Source organism: Anguilla anguilla, chromosome 13 (assembly GCF_013347855.1).
Source record: "Anguilla anguilla isolate fAngAng1 chromosome 13, fAngAng1.pri, whole genome shotgun sequence".
Lineage (NCBI taxonomy): Eukaryota > Metazoa > Chordata > Actinopteri > Anguilliformes > Anguillidae > Anguilla > Anguilla anguilla.
In genome coordinates, this window is record NC_049213.1 from 10147750 (window position 1) to 10165963 (window position 18214).

At 49.3% G+C, this 18214-nt stretch overlaps 1 protein-coding gene across 4 annotated transcripts in view; it reads left to right on the forward strand.

Moving 5' to 3' along the window:
- elmo2 (engulfment and cell motility 2) overlaps window positions 1-18214 on the forward strand; it is a 37312-nt gene that overhangs the window by 7568 nt on the left and 11530 nt on the right. For 2 of the 4 annotated variants that reach the window (XM_035389250.1, XM_035389252.1), the window contains exons 3-10: window positions 2843-2940; window positions 8395-8435; window positions 10320-10392; window positions 11023-11073; window positions 12167-12336; window positions 13508-13607; window positions 14838-14989; window positions 17144-17222. In XM_035389250.1, coding sequence (XP_035245141.1) covers window positions 2863-2940; window positions 8395-8435; window positions 10320-10392; window positions 11023-11073; window positions 12167-12336; window positions 13508-13607; window positions 14838-14989; window positions 17144-17222 — 744 coding nt within the window. In that variant the 5' untranslated portion in view covers window positions 2843-2862. The remainder of the gene's footprint in view (window positions 1-2842; window positions 2941-8394; window positions 8436-10319; window positions 10393-11022; window positions 11074-12166; window positions 12337-13507; window positions 13608-14837; window positions 14990-17143; window positions 17223-18214) is intronic. The other 2 variants (XM_035389251.1, XM_035389253.1) reach the window with 1 other exon arrangement.

The window sequence follows — 18214 nt, forward strand, 5'->3', positions numbered from 1 at the left end:
AAGAATCCGCTCACGTCAAACTTGAGGCTCTAAAATTGTAGGGTCGTTGCGGGCTTGGATTGCCCTCAAGCACATCCAACCCAGCCACTGCGTTCCCGAAAGAGAAACGACAACAGAGTCGTAAACGGACAGAGCCGGTGGGACCCGAGAGCGTTTCCTGACCCTGTCGGCATCGGGCCACGGACGCAGCCCAGCCAGAGTCGGGCTGTTTTGGTGCCTGTTGGGCCCTTTCCAGCCATTGTTAATTTGGTCGAGGGTATGGATGTTTCCCCCCAAAAAAAAGGCTTTGGGTCGGCTGTACAAAGCCCACGTGTGTGTTGAGTCGTGTTCTCTGTGTTGAGCTCGCTGCTGAAGGTCCCTGTGCGCTCTGTGAATGCGGAGCACAGCTGAAGGACGTGGAAGAGGCCTGTGCTGCCCTGTTAGAGTGATGCAGAGGGGAGTGAGTGAGAGACTGTGCTGCTCTGTTAGAGTGACGCAGAGGGGAGTGAGAGAGAGACTGTGCTGCCCTGTTAGAGTGACGCAGACGGGAGTGAGAGACTGTGCTGCCCTGTTAGAGTGACGCAGACGGGAGTGAGAGACTGTGCTGCTGTGTTAGAGTGACGCAGAGGGGAGTGAGAGACTGTGCTGCTGTGTTAGAGTGGCGCAGAGGGGAGTGAGAGACTGTGCTGCTGTGTTAGAGTGACGCAGAGGGGAGTGAGAGAGAGACTGTGGTGCTCTGTTAGAGTGATACAGAGGGGAGTGAGAGAGAGTCTGTGCTGCTCTGTTAGAGTGACGCAGAGGGGAGTGAGAGACTGTGCTGCTGTGTTAGAGTGGCGCAGAGGGGAGTGAGAGACTGTGCTGCTCTGTTAGAGTGGCGCAGAGGGGAGTGAGAGACTGTGCTGCTGTGTTAGAGTGACGCAGAGGGGAGTGAGAGAGAGACTGTGGTGCTCTGTTAGAGTGATACAGAGGGGAGTGAGAGAGAGTCTGTGCTGCTCTGTTAGAGTGACGCAGAGGGGAGTGAGAGACTGTGCTGCTCTGTTAGAGTGACGCAGAGGGGAGTGAGTGAGAGACTGTGCTGCTGTGTTAGAGTGACGCAGAGGGGAGTGAGTGAGAGACTGTGCTGCTCTGTTAGAGTGACGCAGAGGGGAGTGAGAGAGAGACTGTGCTGCTCTGTTAGAGTGACGCAGAGGGGAGTGAGAGAGAGACTGTGCTGCTCTGTTAGAGTGACACAGAGGGGAGTGAGAGACTGTGTTGCTCTGTTAGAGTGACGCAGAGGGGAGTGAGAGACTGTGCTGCTCTGTTAGAGTGACGCAGAGGGGAGTGAGAGACTGTGCTGCTCTGTTAGAGTGACACGAGGGGAGTGAGAGAGAGACTGTGCTGCTCTGTTAGAGTGACACAGAGGGGAGTGAGAGACTGTGCTGCCCTGTTAGAGTGATGCAGAGGGGAGTGAGAGAGAGACTGTGCTGCTCTGTTAGTGACACAGGGGGGAGTGAGAGACTGTGCTGCTCTGTTAGAGTGACACAGAGGGGAGTGAGAGAGAGACTGTGCTGCTCTGTTAGAGTGACACAGAGGGGAGTGAGTGAGAGACTGTGCTGCTCTGTTAGAGTGACACAGGGGGGAGTGAGAGACTGTGCTGCTCTGTCAGAGTGACGCAGGCGGGAGTGAGAGAGAGTCTGACTGCAGGGGATTTGAGAGCCGTAGCAGCAGCAGATTAATTCTAAGTACAGGTGCACAGGCCCCTGTGTGGGAGTTCTGTTCTGTGCCTGTGGGAGACGTCACTGTTCTATCTGCCACTGTGTGTGTGCGTGTGTGTGTGTGTGTACTTACACCACCCACTCTCTGTACTAATAGAGCTCTTATACCACCCGCACAGCACCACCCACTCTCTGTGCTAATACAGCTCTTACACCACCTACACAGCACCACCCACTCTCTGTGCTAATACAGCTCTTACACCACCTACACAGCACCACCCACTCTCTGTACTAATGGAGCTCTTACACCACCTACACAGCACCACCCACTCTCTGTGCTAATACAGCTCTTACACCACCTACACAGCACCACCCACTCTCTGTACTAATAGAGCTCTTACACCACCCACTCCCTGTACTAATAGGACTCTTACACCACCAGCACAACACCACCCACTCTCTGTACTAATAGGGCTCTTACACCACCAGCACAACACCACCCACTCTCTGTACTAATAGGGCTCTTACACCACCAGCACAACACCACCCACTCTCTGTACTAATAGAGCTCTTGCACCACCTGCACAGCACCACCCACTCTGTCCTGGTGGAGGTGGTGCTGGGATGCCAGGCTGTTGTCCTGGTTGTTATACTTAGTAAATCCTCACCCTCTGTGTCAGCTCCTGCGGTTGTGAAAGCGTGAGATGTAGTTCTGACAGGAGAGCCTTCCCTGCCCTCTCTCTGGTGTTTCACGCTTCGCTCCGTCACGTTTTCGCAAACCACAGCCTCTCGTCCAGTCACATCAGCGAGTTCATTGCAGTGCTGTAGGAATCTCACAGCTGTTGACAGCTGCATGTGAGTCTGGGGGAGAGGTTGCCCCCACTGCGCGCCTGGCACACCGACTGGCATTCAGAGTGTCCTCAGGCTGAGTCACTCCGCAGCTACACTGGCAGGAGCGCGGCTCGGGCCGTGGTGTAGGCCTGGGGATCGACTCGTTCTCCTGTCTGAGCGGAGGGCCAGGGACGATGAGTCTCCCGCACTCATTACGCACACAGGCCTGCTCACCTTCCCTCATTCCTGCTGGAGTCTGTTTGCATTATTAATGTGATTGCTGTTGTGTGGAGAGGGCTCTGTTTATTCACGCCTCTCTCTCTCTCTCTCTCCTACAGCGCGGCGTGAGAGATCAGCCATGCCGCCTCCCTCTGACATCGTCAAAGTGGCCATCGAGTGGCCCGGTGCCAACGCCCAGCTCATAGAGATCGACCAGGTTAGTGCCAACGCCCAGCTCATAGAGATCGACCAGGTTAGTGCCAACGCCCAGCTCATAGAGATCGACCAGGTTAATGCTGACCACCAACTTTTAGAGATTGAGCAGGCTAGTGCTCTCCCCAAGCTCATGTAGGTCAACCTAGCAAGTGTAGTACTGTCCTTCTAGAAATCAAGCAGGTAAGTGCTGGCTCACAGCTTATAGGGATTGAAGAGGATAGGACTAATTTCCATCGTATAGCATTGAGTAGGTTAGTGTTAGCACCCCGCTCACTGTAATTGAGCAGGTTCACCCAGCTCATCGATATCAAGCAGGTTAATGCCTAGATGAAAGAGACTGAGCGGATTAGAGCTAGTGATCAGCTCATAGACTTTGAGTAGGTCACACCTAGAATGCAGCTTGTAGAGATCAAGCAGATTAGTGCTAACAACCAGCTCATAGAGAGTGAGTAGGGCCGTGCTAACACCCAGCTACTAGACTGTGGGTACTGTAGGCTACTGCTAGCACCCAGCTCGTAGAGATTAAAAGGTTCTTTCCTGGCTCACAATAGGGTGTCGGTGGTGACTTTGTGTGACAGAAACTGCAGTTGGTCTGTCTTTATTTCCATTGTCAACTTGACGCGTTGTCTCCCTATATTTAGCTAAATTTAGAATGTGAAGTTCTGGTTTTCAAGAAGCCACCGCAGTGCACTGAGAGGCTATAAAAAATGTAACGGGTAACAAAAATAAAAAAGAACAATTTGTACAATTTATTTAAGCATTTATTGAAAGGTTATATATTGCCAGAATTGGGGGGGGGGCATTCTACAGGAATAATGGTATTTGGAACTGCAATATGTCTTGAAATTGCATTTTTGCATTCAAACCTTAGGGTACAGTATTAATTAACTTTTAAATTAATGAATCCACACAAATGCCAGCTTCACTGTATTTAAATTACATTCATGCATTCACTCAGAGTGCTTGCATCACCCTTTTTGGTGTTACTTGTTCCTTAAACAATATTAAAGGCTTTTCAGAAGTCTATTTCTCTGTTCAATCTGGCCGATGGGCAAAACAAAAAAAAGGTTAATGATAATGCAGTGTCAGATAATTTGGGTATTTTCTCAGAAATGCCAAATCCGGAACAATTTCCCATTCATTCCATTGTAAAGAAATTGTATATTTGTATACACACATTATATAAGTAAAATGTTGGCAGATGGGCCCTAAACAAACTGACAATTGCCCTATAAAGATGCATCATTTACAGAGGCAGCCGGCTTTTGTTGAAAATCGCATCGATGGCGACACGTACTGTCATCGGCGCCTCATTCTTTTATGCAATTAAGCGGATTCTACTGTAGCTAATTTAGTATGTCTAAGGTTGCACTTAGGCATGAAAGCAGTCAAAACTTTAAAAAACTTTAAATGCAGAAGCGTGTTATTTGTACAGTTTACAGGTGTTTTCTTTTTTGGTGCGATTTGGTACTTATAGACAGCACTCCTATAGAAAAATCCTAGTTGAGCTGGTTAATGCTAGCACCAGCTTGTAGAGAGTGAGCAGGTCAGTGCTAGCCTCGGCTTGTAGAGATTTAGCAGGTTAGTTCTAGAGATTGAGTAGGTCAGTTTTGGCAGGTTTGTTCAAGTACGCTGTGTATAGCCACTGTGTTTTCTCTTGAATAAAATGTTGGAACAGTGCATGGAACTACTCATTTTCTCAACTGTAATTTATTCCAAAGAACAACCAAAAAGGACCAAACGAAAATAAAGCTTGTGTCTGGTATGCATTGCAACGTTACAGCTGCAATTGGCATAAAAGGCCAGCAGTCTCCCCCAGGACCATAGTGTTGGGCAGTTTCTCCTCTCCCTCCTTGTGAAAGATTGTTTTTAAATGCTGCTTTTCATACAAGTAAACAAGGTGCCACTGTGGGTGTGGTTTTTTTTTTCTCTATAGCAGTGGTAACCAACCCTATTTCTGGAGATCTAGTGTCCTGTAGGTTTTCATTCCAACCCTAACAAAACACACCTCTTTCAACGGCTAGAGATCTTGTTGAGCTGTCAATTAGTGGAGTCAGGTGTGCCAAATTAGGGATGAAATGGAAACCTAAAGGATGGTAGATCCCCAGGAACAGGGTTGGTTACCACTGTTCTATAGGAATACAAACTCAGATTCTAGAAACTGTTGATCAAGCATGTTGCACATGGATGCCATCTGTCAACATTTTATGAAACTTTTGATTGAGTTTATTTCATTCAAAATGAATATCTGTCCACCGGGGCACCTTTTTCTCTACAATATCTTGGTTCTTATTATTTTTAAAAAGCAGTGATTAATATACAATCTACCAAAAAAGTCTGTTTGAATCTATCCTCTAAAAATGCAATATAGGGTACTGATGTGCATTCCTGGAATCACAGATCAGTTTAGAAACTTGCACGTGTCCCTTTTGAAGTTCATTGGCCAGTTCAAATTATATCTTGAGTGACTTTCACTTTGTGTAGGCTGTGTGTGTTCACTTTTACTAAAATTGCACTTGAAATTGTTGGACAGTATTGAGGCTCCTCACAGGCTGGGTTGGTTCCTTTCTGAGATTTTCTCTTTTTAACCTTCGTCACGCTCTGACAATCATCAGATTAGGCCATTTTGACAGGAAAATTTCCACCTCAGGAGCTTCAGTTACTGAGGAGAGTCAGGAGACCGGTCCCACACAGTGATCCAATCGATGATCAGTTTATTAAGACGCATGCATGTGGAGTTCAGCATCAACCGCTCTCTCTCTCTCTGGGGCTGGATATCATTAGGGGCGGACTTCTGAGGTCCTCGTTTATCCCCGAGTTCCCCGTTTCCTAGGCAACTCGCACACAACCTGCTCTTCTTTCTGTGAATTGAACTCTTGATGCTCCAGGCCTTGCCAGAGACCTTGGAGAGTTCTGGCATCGCCTAACCCCTCCCCGCAAGCGCACTTCTTTCAGGGGATGCTGGTTTGCTGAAAAGAGAAGAAAAATATATATATTTACAGGCGTTTAAGTTGTAAAGGAACTAAGCCAATAGCTGAAATTGATGTACATAGGTGTTAATTGGAAAGTAGGAGAAACTCTTGACCTCCATCAGTCTTATTACCGTTTCCCAGGTGTATCTCTGGCCAATGAAGAGATATGGAGCCAGTCAGTCAGATTCAGAGACACTGTCACTGTCAGTTGGTGACTCTGGCACTGTCAGTCGGAGACACTGCCACTGTCAGTGTCACTGCATGTACTGTATGTCCCGCAGGCCTCGAATTTGCCCTAGGGCAGGGGTGCACAGACTTTGTTGCCGATGACAAATAGTTATCTGTCCGTGCTTTTCGCATGATAATTAATTGTTAAATTGCTGACGATAGGCAGGTTTTAATACCTAAAAGTTAAATGAAAGGAGCACAAGTTACTGAAATTAGCAGGCAGTTAATCACTGAAAGCATAGTCCTACCAAAAGAATTTAAGGCTTTATCAATGAAGCATAGTCTGGGTAAAGCGCTCAAAGCTGCCTGAGTCTTTTTTTTTAATGGGAGGTGTCCGCCACTTATCAATTTCCCAGTGGAAAACTTTGAACAAATTTTTAATGCTTATATATGTATATATTGCTAATACTGCAAAACAGCCAATATTTCAATAAAGATACAGTGTCAAAAGCACAAAAAGACTGAATTACGATGATTAGCTAAAGTTCTTAAATGTCTTGTGTTGTATGAGCAGTACACAAGTTAATAAGGTAGATTCGCTATCTCGTGGGGTATAGAAGGAATCACGCACCAGTCAACACTAAAGCAAGCATTTGCGTGATCATATGACATACACTGTCACATGTATTTCTATTTAGCATTTATTTGTACAAACACAGAATAACATTGGCGAATACAGACACCACCTTGTGTGTTCAGGCCTAATTGCATTGCAGTGCTGCCATTGGCTACACGATACCACGACCAAGTAGATGTCCCCCGTGACCTAAGTTTGGCTGGCCGACCCGCAGTTTGTGCATCGCTGGCCTGAACAAGAACTTGCTAGCCAAGCAAGAGCTTCAAGGACAATTATTATAGGCAGTTTGGCAGAGCGCAGTTGGAATTACGCGGGTCGCCTCTCTCACCACTGAAAATGAAAGACTTCCAGCGAGAGCGCCGCGGGAATGCCGCGTATGGTGTAAATCCAGGGTAACTCGTGATTTCACAGCCCAATAGAGACCCGCAGTTTGTGCACCGCTGCTGTTGGGTGAGGCCACTGGACTTGGCAATGTCTAAATTTCATAGGGCGCCGAAGCCAAACCAAAAGTGAGTAGGCCAAAATGAAATTTGACCTGAGGCCTTTATGGCCGAAATAGCACGTTGTAAAAGCACGTATCCCATCCATCCAATCAGAAGTAGTTGTTGCTAATTGGTGGTAGTAATGTTAGCTCTGCAGCCGGCTAGCTGGCTAATGCTTAGCCGCAGCTAAATAGATCACTGACAAAAGTGCTAATCCTCCTCTGAGTAAACGGTTGTTTGTCAACAGTACTAATTTTGGCTATGTAGCTAGCCAATTAAAACGTTTGAGAAAAACGTTACATTCCGTAAGAGGATTTGGAAGGGCTCACCTCGGGGATTTCTTTCACCGGAGCTCTCTCCCGTTAAGGATGGTGTCACTACACACGCGGCGGCAGAGGAAGTGTTTAAAGTGCAGGGAGCCGAGCCTGGCTGCCAGCAGTGCAGGGCTGGCTGACAGGAGCACCGTGGGAAAACGCTGCCGAACAGCACCACTTTGACAGGCAGCGCAGAAAGGGACGTGCATTTTCCACAAGCGGGGACGGGCCTCTTTTTTTCCCCCCTCCTCTTCCAGAGGGGCCCCACAACCGTACAGACTTTAAGACAGGCCAGGCGGGTTGCTATTTTTGATAGGGCATTTACGTCAACGTGCAGGACATCCACGGAAATGGCCGAACAGCCACTACGTCAATTTGAGCTCAGAAGCAGTGACGTTGCTTTTGATACTCTGCCTGTTAGAGCTGATTTTCTCAACCGATGAAACGTTAATGAATGTCTTCAGCATTAAGGAGGGGTGAGGCTAGATATTATCTGACACTGCAACCATGGCTTATGTTTGTTTAAATCAAACGGTACATGAGTCATTATTAAAGTGTACAGCAACACCAGCTTAATGCCTGACTCCGCCCATTTCACAAATGATGGTCATTGCCCGATGAAGACCCTGTTGGGTTGAAACGTTGCTTTGCTTTTTTTAGTCAATAGAGTATTGGGAGCTGTAATCCAGTGTGCGGGTATCCATTTGCTTTCAATCTTCACATGTACTTTTATCCTGCACCTGGCCAAATACTGGTTGGGTGTGCACACAGCTACTCTACTGTGCTTTAAACCAGTTATATTCTCACGCAGGATGAAAGTTCATTCTCATTACTGTGTAAAAGGTTAAACAATCTCTCATCGCCGCTGTTCTCTGTTCACAGAAAAAGCCCCTGTCCTCCATCATCAGGGAAGTGTGTGACGGGTGAGCATTTCCTGTCCTTCGTGTACACACACACATACACACTGACACACACACACAGGCGCACACACACACACACTGACACACACACATACACACACACACACACACTGACACACACACATACACACACACACACACACACACTGACACACACACACACACACTGACACACACACACAGGCGCACACACACACACTCACACACTGACACACACACACACACACACACACACACACACACTCTCTCTCTGCTGTTTCCTGTCCTGGCCCCGGGTCCTGTCCAGTTCAGGGTCGGCTGGTGTTGTCAGAAGCCCGTGCCCACACCGTACGCGACACGTGTGCGGGTTTGGCACTACGCGAGGTTGCGTCGGAGACCGAGGCCGACGCGGACCCAGACGGAGCGGAGGAGAGCGCAGCCGACAGCTTGGGCAGAACCAGGCCTCAGACGCACGTCTCGGTCGCGGCGCGCGGCGTGCGCTATCCGTGTTCGCGTTCGCTGGGCAGGCTCTCCCGGGCAGGGTTTGGGAGTTTAGAACGCCGCGCCGGGTCTCCTGGGTCTTTTTCAGTTACAGTTCAGTCGAGGTCCGTTTCTTTCTGGGTCCTCGTGTGCTGCCAGAAAGGCTGCAGTCCAAGCCTCCCTCTCTCTCCCCCCCCCCCAGCCCCCCCCCCTCCCCAGACTGCCTTTCTGCTAAACTGAGGGACTAATGAAGGCGCGTAATGGCTGGCAGATGGGACACAGGCCCGGCTCTGGAACGGCTCGCTGGTTATGCAATCATCCCAATTACATCTCCTCCCCTCCCTCCCTCCGTTCCCTCTCTCCCTCTCTCCGCGTTCTGTCGGCACACCTCATTTGTCCCGTCCCTGCGACTGCGGCGGGCCGGCTCTCCCTGCGTCGTTATCTCTGCTTCTGCCTCTCCTCTCGTCTCTGTGCCTCTCTCCCGCTGCTCTTCCCTCTCTCCCTCCTCCTCTGCGGCTCCGCTTCCTCCCACTCCTTTTCCCTCGCATCCGAAAGCGCGCTCACGCGCTCGCCCACTTTGTTCCTCCGCCTCTCTGTGTCCCCCCCCCCCCCCTTCCTCCATCTGGATCCCTCCATCTGCGCGGGGGAAAATGGCGGTATGGACGCTTTGCGTGCCGGTAATGGCCCTGGGGTGGAGAGTGCCGCGGCGTGTGAAGGAAAATGAAATAAAACCTGAGAAGCATTCAGAGGACTCCTTTTACAGGGCAGGACGCTGTGCCTGTACCTCTCTCTGCAGCCTCTGTAGAGTTTGGGCTGTACCTCTCTCTGCAGCCTCTGTAGAGTTTGGGCTGTACCTCTCTCTGCAGCCTCTGTAGAGTTTGGGCTGTACCTCTCTCTGCAGCCTCTGTAGAGTTTGGGCTGTACCTCTCTCTGCAGCCTCTGTAGAGTTTGGGCTGTACCTCTCTCTGCAGCCTCTGTAGAGTTTGGGATGTTCCTGTACCTCTCTCTAGCCTCTGTATAGTTTGGACTCTTTCTCTCTCTAGCCTGCATAAAATAGCACTGATGGGTTTAGTGTCACTGAGGAGGCCTGGGGGGCACAGGCTTCCCCTCTATAACCAGGTTTTTGGAAGGAACCCTTATTTCCCACTGCGGCTTCTTTTTTAGCCTTTATTGCTGATTATTTGGAGCTCTCGCCTCTCACAGTTCGGCTTTCTTCCCCGTTTTCGTATTGTCCCGTAGAGCTTGTTGCGATGTCTCCGTAAGTCATTACACAGAGAATGGGAGTGAGCTGAAACTGAGCGCGTGCGGCAGGCCGTGCCGTCACGTGGGCTGTGCTTCGGGGGCGGGGCCACAGAGTCGCCGGGGGCGGGGCCACAGAGTCGCCGGGCGGGGCCTTTCTGAGCGCCGGCCTATTTCTCGTTTCCGCAGCTGGTCGCTGTCGGGGTCGGAGCAGTTCGCCCTGCGCTACGCCGACGGGCCCCAGCTCTACATCACCGAGCAGGTGAGCCCCCACAACGCGCCCGGGTGTCACGTCAAGCACACCTGGCCCCGCTTTGCTAGTTAGCGATGACTTCAAGCCTTCGAAAATGTCAAATTTTGTCATACAAGTGTATTTTATTTCCCTTCAGTGACACAACATTGGTGTGATGGTGGTAATGTAAATGTATCCCTGAACAGTTCTGAATCATTACCCCTGTTGTGTTCCAGCATGTTCTTTTCCTCGTGCGGACACACAAGGCTGATATGGCTTGAGGTGCTTGGTTTAGTCTCGTGGAACCTCAAGTGTGTTAAATGTTGTTTTCGCCGTGAGGTGCAGTGCTACTCCTGTAGCGACCCGCCATTGGCACCAGTGGCCTTAAATTCACCGCACTGGAGCACAACGCTGCAGTAACTGTGACTCGAATTTATCCTTCTGATAAAAATAAGTTTTGTGTCCCGCGCCCTCACGGATTACGGTAGTCTTGACAGGTTTTAGGCAAGAATAATAATGATGATGATGATGATGTAATGTATTGACCTTATACAGTGTGTTCCTTGGATCGTGTGAATAGGGGATAACTCCTCCACTGCCGTTTGGCTGTTGGCTGTAGTTTTCTTCCCCGGTTTTACCGCTTCGGTGTTTGCTTCTCAGAGTCGTGGCGAAATCAAGAATGGGACCATTCTGCGCCTGGCCATTTCTCCAGTAAGCCCCTCCCCCTGCGTTCAGGGGGACCCCTGTCCGTATTTACACACATCTCACGTCCTCCTAAGACCTGGAAATTTGCAGGGGGCAGAAGTCTCTGGTCGTCATCTCAAAAAGGATAAATTGTGCTATGCTGACACTTACACTAGAAGGGACATTTGATTAAAAAAATAAAATACTGCTTTGAAAATATTTACACTGCAACATGTTTTTGTTATTCAAGACACTGGTATTATGTCAAAAAAATGAAAAAAAACTTAAACTTTTTTTATTGCCGGGTCTCTGGTGGATAAGCAGTGACTGCACTTGTGATAATAAGCAGTCATTTTCAGACTGTTTAGAAGATACGTGGGTATGGGGACGTTTCAGAAGTCTACCTGCCGTTCTGTGTACTGATTAGTGCAGTGTAGCACTGTGACCCTGTGACTAGTGTACTGTTTGCTCAGTGTTGAGTCGTGACTCTGTGAGTCTAGTGTACTGGTTAGCTCAGTTGTAAGCTGTGAAAATTGAGCGCGACTCTGTAGTGTACTGTTTAGCGTGACTCTGTAGTGTACTGTTTAGCGTGACTCTGTAGTGTGCTGTTTAGCGCGGTGTAAATAGTGAAAATTGAGCGCGACTCTGTAGTGTACTGTTTAGAGCGACTCTGTAGTGTGCTGTTTAGCGTGACTCTGTAGTGTACTGTTTAGCGTGACTCTGTAGTGTACTGTTTAGCGTGACTCTGTAGTGTGCTGTTTAGCGTGGCTCTGTAGTGTGCTGTTTAGCATGACTCTGTAGTGTACTGTTTAGCGTGACTCTGTAGTGTACTGTTTAGCGTGACTCTGTAGTGTACTGTTTAGCGTGACTCTGTAGTGTGCTGTTTAGCGTGACTCTGTAGTGTACTGTTTAGCGTGACTCTGTAGTGTGCTGTTTAGCGTGACTCTGTAGTGTGCTGTTTAGCGTGACTCTGTAGTGTGCTGTTTAGCGTGACTCTGTAGTGTACTGTTTAGCGTGACTCTGTAGTGTGCTGTTTAGTGCGACTCTGTAGTGTGCTGTTTAGCGTGACTCTGTAGTGTGCTGTTTAGCGCCGTGTAAATAGTGACCCCGTGCTCCGTAGACCCGCGCCGCGCGGCAGCTGCTGGAGAGGATTCAGTCTCACGGGATCGACGCGCGGCTGGAGGCCCTGAAGGAGCTGGCCAAGCTGTCCGCGGACCCCACCTTCGCCACTGAGTTCATCAACATGGAGGGCATCGCCACCCTGGCCAGGCTGGTGGAGAGCGGCACACAGTCAGTATCGTAACGCACTCTCACGCACACACACACGCACACACACTCCCTCTCCCACACACCTGTACAGGCACACACCTGCGGAACACTGAGTCACAGACGCCATTCAGCACGAGGGTTTTACTGTGAGTCACGGAGACTGTATTTGGGGCTGGGTTTTACTGTGTTAGAGGGAGTCAGAGATACTGCGTTTAGCGCAGGGGTTTTATTGTGAGTCAGAGAGACTGTGTTCGGTGCAGGGGTTTTACTGAGAGTCAGAGATGCTGTGTTTAGCACAGGGGTTTTACTGTGTTAGAGAGACTGTGTTCGGAGCAGGGGTTTTACTGAGAGTCAGAGATGCTGTGTTTAGCACAGGGGTTTTACTGTGTTAGAGAGACTGTGTTCAGAGCAGAGATTTTACTGAGAGTCAGAGATGCTGTGTGTAGCGCAGGGGTTTTACTGTGTGTCAGAGAGATTGTATTCAGTGCAGGCGTTTTACTTTGCATCAGAGACTGTGTATCAGATCGTGTCCAGTGAATCAGGAGAGAGGCTGAGTCATCTCCCTCCAGTGGCTATCTATATCAGCTCCTATCAGATCGAGAGCCTGGTGCCAGCCAAGGGGACGTCTCTGTATGTTCAGGAGATCATCAGACCCTGCGGTCCCGCCGGTCCTCTCTGTTCTGCTGCCTCCGGGCACCTTTTCAGCTGCAGATTGCACGCTGGATAAGAGCTGCAGATAAGAGACTGTAACGCACTGAGGGTGGTTCACAGCAGGGCTTCTACTGTACACGACAGAAAGTGTTCAGTGCAGGGGTTCTGCTGTGAGTCAGGGAGACTGTTCAGCGCTCGGTTTTTACTTTGACTGTGCTGAGCACAGGGTATTTACTGTGTGTTCGGCGCAGGTTCTTACTGTGTTCAGCACAGGTTCTTACTGAGAGTGAGACTGTGTTCACCGCATAAATACATATTTTAATTTTTTTTTTTTTTTTACAGTGTGTTTGCATGGGATGTGAATGTGTACCAGTTTGGCATTTTGTCCTTTATATGCGTAACATTTATAAGATAATTGATCATAGAAAAAGCGAGAGAGGTTTTACTGTGAGTCAGAGAGAGTGTGTTCAGCACGGGGCTCTTTCTCTGAGTCATGTAGTCTGTTCAGGGCTGTATTCCCCCCCCCCCCCATTTGCTGCAGCTTTGGGGAGATGCTGGCGTTCACCCTGACCGCGTTCCTGGAGCTGATGGACCACGGGATCGTCTCCTGGGACCTCATCTCCCTGTCCTTCATCAAACAGGTGCGTCCCTCCCAAACGCCAAACCCCCCCCCCTTCCTCCTCCTCCTCCTCCTCCTCCTCACGCGCAGTACCCCTGAGCTTTCCCTGGCTCTGCCGCGCACTTCCTGCCCGCGATTAAAACGATTCCGAGCGATTGTTCGAGGCCGGGTCGCCATTGTTCTCCTCTTCTGTCTTCGAAAAGCCTGCGAAGAATAAATTGGCGACAGAACCCGTCGGCGGCGTTCGAAGCCTCCGCTGTCGGTCCCGACGCGTCGGGCTGCGCGCGAGGAGAAAAACACCTCGTTAGCGTCGCCCCGGAGCCGCGTCGCTCACGGCTGCGTAGAAGCTAAAGAGGAGCGCGTTCGCATCGCGCGCAGAGAAGCAAGAATACGTTTTACCGGAGGGAAAAAAACAACTTGAGGAGACGAGAGTGCGTCAGAACGAGTCCGCCTGCGTGGAAGATCGCTCACGCTTTGTGTTTCTCGTGGGGGTGGGGAGGGCATTCTGGGATACTGGGAGTGGCTTTGCGTGTGGAAGCGCACCTTGCCTTTAATTGGTGTGAAAACGGGTGGGCCTGGGGACGCCGCGCGTCCTACGTGTCCTGGCGCGAGCGGCGTAGGAGGCCGCTGCTGTCGTCGTACTCCCCACCCCCCCGTTTCGGTGGGAAAGCGCTGCTCTCTCGCCAATGCGGGGGGATTAAAAAGCCAATCTGGAGCCTCCCCCCCCCCTTTAAATAATGACCTCTGACCACCCACCGCCTCACCAGAATGGTTATTAAGAGCCGGCTGTGGCGACATGGCAACCCCCTGTGCTTTATGTCTGTCCATTCTCCTTCTTCAGCTGCCACTGCTCACCACTCTCACCGTTTCATCACCACAGCCAGAATCACCCGGTAAAACCAGACCAAATGGACTCCATTTAACAGAACCGCAGATTCCCTACTGAAAAACACAGCATTACAGGAACACCACACAGCTGTACAGACTACAGGAAAACCACACTGCTGAACAGACTACAGGAAACCCACAAAAGACTCCTGCTGAGCAACAGACTCCCTGAATGAAAAGCACAGCTGCCTGGTCTGTCTGCAGTAAAACCACACAGCCCCACACATGTGCCCATTTGTCTGTCTGTCTAAGAACTCAACATGAAGCAGCCCATGCTAGGTGTTTCTGTCTGTCTGTCTGTCAGATTGCAGGCTACGTGAACCAGCCCAATGTAGACGTGTCTGTCTGTCATTCTGTCTGTCAGATCGCGGGCTACGTGAACCAGCCCATGGTGGACGTGTCCATCCTGCAGCGCTCCCTGGCCATCCTGGAGAGCATGGTGCTCAACAGCCACAGCCTCTACCACCGGGTGGCGCAAGAGATCACCGTGGGACAACTCATCGCACACCTGCAAGTGTGAGCACACACCCACGCACAGCAAGCAGTCGCGCTTCTCCGACTGGCCCCCCCCGCCCGGCGGGAGGCGAACGTGCAGATAGACGATGCTGTCTGTAGGCCTAGCACTGGAGAGACTGTTTGTACGGCTGTATAGTGTGCTTACTGGGAATCGGACCGGTGTTCTGTTCATGCTGGACTACTCCACCTGACGCTCTCATGCTATTACCGGCATTAGGAAATGGCTGAGTCGTTGGGCTCGGGTTCCATTTCAGTTCACCGGACGATAAACTGGAGACTTTCTGCCCGTTTTGCCTGCTGTGTTTCGGTGAAACAGAGACAAATCGGGGAGTTTAAGGCTCAGTATTTCATGACTTGTGATGATTTGCAGCTTGGCATAATAAGCAGCTGGTAGCGTAGCTGCATGCTGGCCAATAGTTTTTTTTTATTGGTTCTTACAAATCATCCATATAAAAGTGTTTATTTTCTTATTCAAAACAGAAAAAACACAACTTGTGAAACAACAGTCCCGAAAAAAAACTGCAGTTGGTTGTTTTACTAAATAAATAACAGTTTTTAATATACAACATGGGGAAAACAGCAGTCTTAAACACACAATATGAAAAAACAACAGTTTTAAATATACAACATGAGAAAAACAAGTCTTAAATACACAACATAAAAACAACTATCTTAAATATAAAGCATGAAAACAACAGTTAAAAAAGAACATTAAATAAACGACAGCCTTAAATACACAACATGAAAAAGTCAAACTCACAGCATGAAAATAAGTGTTAAAAAAAACTTAAAAACACAACATGAGAAAAAACGGTCATTAAAAACGTAGATGGTTCCTGTGCGGGGTTTCTTGCTTCGTTTGCAGATGCAGTGGTGATGTTCTTCTCTGTGGGGCTGAACTAGATAATCTGTTCTTTGCAGTAGTGCCATCTCCCATTTCTCTCTCTCCATTTTATTGTTTTCAGTCCAGCACAGTGCTGTCCTGGAGGAGGTTCTGGAGAGCGATATGGTCCACTGTTGACTTTTGATAGACCTTGATGTTGCTTACCTCCCACGGGACCTGCTTAATGGTGTCGATTGTGCCTGTGTTAAGGGTTAGATGGATGTTGGGTAGACGGCATCTAAATAAATGTTGCCACGGCGCGAGTCTAAGCCTTATTCATTATGGGATGTAAATGCACAGGAAGCAACAGCCAGTGAAATGCAGTATGTAAATGAGGTCATCGCCTTTCAGCAGCACGGGCAGGCGGGATGATGTAACAGTGCAGATGGTTTCTAAGGCGATTTTGGGGGAATGTGACAAACATGGCCGCCACAAACTTTGCCGTGACGGCGAATCGTCGCACTGGAATCTCACAGGGGCTTCGAGTAAAGCTGAGATTCTCGACAGCGAAACTTCCTCCAGGAGAGGAGGCGGTCGGAAGCTCGTCCAGATTATTCCAGAAACGTATTCGGCTCAGCCTCTCTATTTTTAAATTCACGTTCCCTGGCAACTATATCTCGGCACTACAGTTTGAGTTTGCGAGCGGCGCAGTGGCACACCAGAACAAAGGCAAATGTTCCCAGCAGCATTGTTTTAAAAAAATAAGAACATTTAAGTGTTTTGCTAAAAAGCACGATAGCCTATTGTTCGTTTTAAAATCCAGCTGTCCAATCTCAAAACATTTTCACAGACTCTGTAAAATAAAGTAGTTCCTGCTGTTGAATTCGTTTTTTGCGTTGTTTGCTTAATAACATGTATATAAGTAAGACGGTGAAGCCAGTAGTACATATACGGCCACACCCCTTTGCCCAGGAACACCTTAATGGGTAAGACGCTCATCCATGTACAGGTTACGGAAGTGGAGAGATGTGGCAAAGTGCTGAGGAGATTGCAGATGAACTAGTCCAGTTTGAACGGTCCAAAAGCAGAACTCAGAAGGTCAGGAATATTGCTGGTTCCAGTTTTTTCTGGCAGGAATTTGGGTGGTTTTTAACCTGTTTCTGTCAAACTGATTTTAAGCTTGATCCTGAGTGGAGGAGAGTGGGATGGTGTAGCTGTACTGCTGTAAGAGGGCTGTCAGTCTCAGGCTCGGCAGTAAGGTAACAGGGAGAGAATGAGCAGAGTGAGAGCTAGGTACTGCTAACTGTTTGTGCCGGCATGCGCTCTCACAGGTCCAATCAGGAGATCCAGACGTACGCCATCGCCCTCATCAACGCCCTGTTCCTCAAAGCGCCCGAGGACCGGCGCCAGGTGGGTGTGCGTCGCGTCCCCCTGCACCGCGCACCTGCGTCCAACCCGCGCATGCGTACACTCGGACACACACGCACACACACACGCACGCTTTGCACTTCAACCCCTGCGGTTCTTCCTAATGTGGGCACTGTACTTCCTGGCTGTCTTAATTTTAAATCTCTCTACTGTTTCACACACACAGATCTCTCTCTCTCTCTCTTTCTCTCTCTCCACTGTTTCACACACTGAGATCTCTCTCACTCTCTCCACTGTTTCTCTCTCTGAGGTCCCTCCTTCACTACACTGCTACACTATTTTCTGACACTGGAGGGTGTGGATGGCAGGGATGTGTCTCTCTCTCTCAGACCCTGGTTCACTGCAGTGTTTTGTCAGTCTTCCTGGCTTCTCTATCTCTGCTGTGGTCTCCACATAGTTAGTTAGAGCATGTGTCCCAGCACTTTATAGATGGAGGCTCAGTGCAGGACAGGATGGCCAGACCAGTCAGCCTGGGCACCAGGGGTGCCAGCTCACCCCCCCCCCCCCCCCCCCCCTGTCCCAGCCCACGCTTACTGCTCATGTTCAGGGCACTGACGCTGTGTTCATTACTCACCCAGCGCTGCTGCCCATTAAGCCCGGCTGAGCCACACAGACTCAGTGCAGCGGTCCCTGCGGGTCACAGTGTGCTAAAGTGCCTGGCGAGTCTCATTAAATAAACATGAGCAGAGCCCGCTTCTATTGGTCAAACCTCAGGAGGCGCGGTTCTGTATCTCTAACAGGAACGGCAAACAGACTTTTATCATACTACCAAATTATGGCCAGTTATTCAAATAGAGATTTTTTTTTTGTGCCACTTTGAATAAGGAAAAAAAAGAGGGGGTTCAGTTACTTGGCCAGGATCTGATAAGTGATCTTTGAGAGAAAACAAAACAAACTTGATAGTTTATTCACTGTTCAATACAGGACCCCTGGGATTTTTATTGTATTTTATTTGACTAAATTTGGCGACAGTT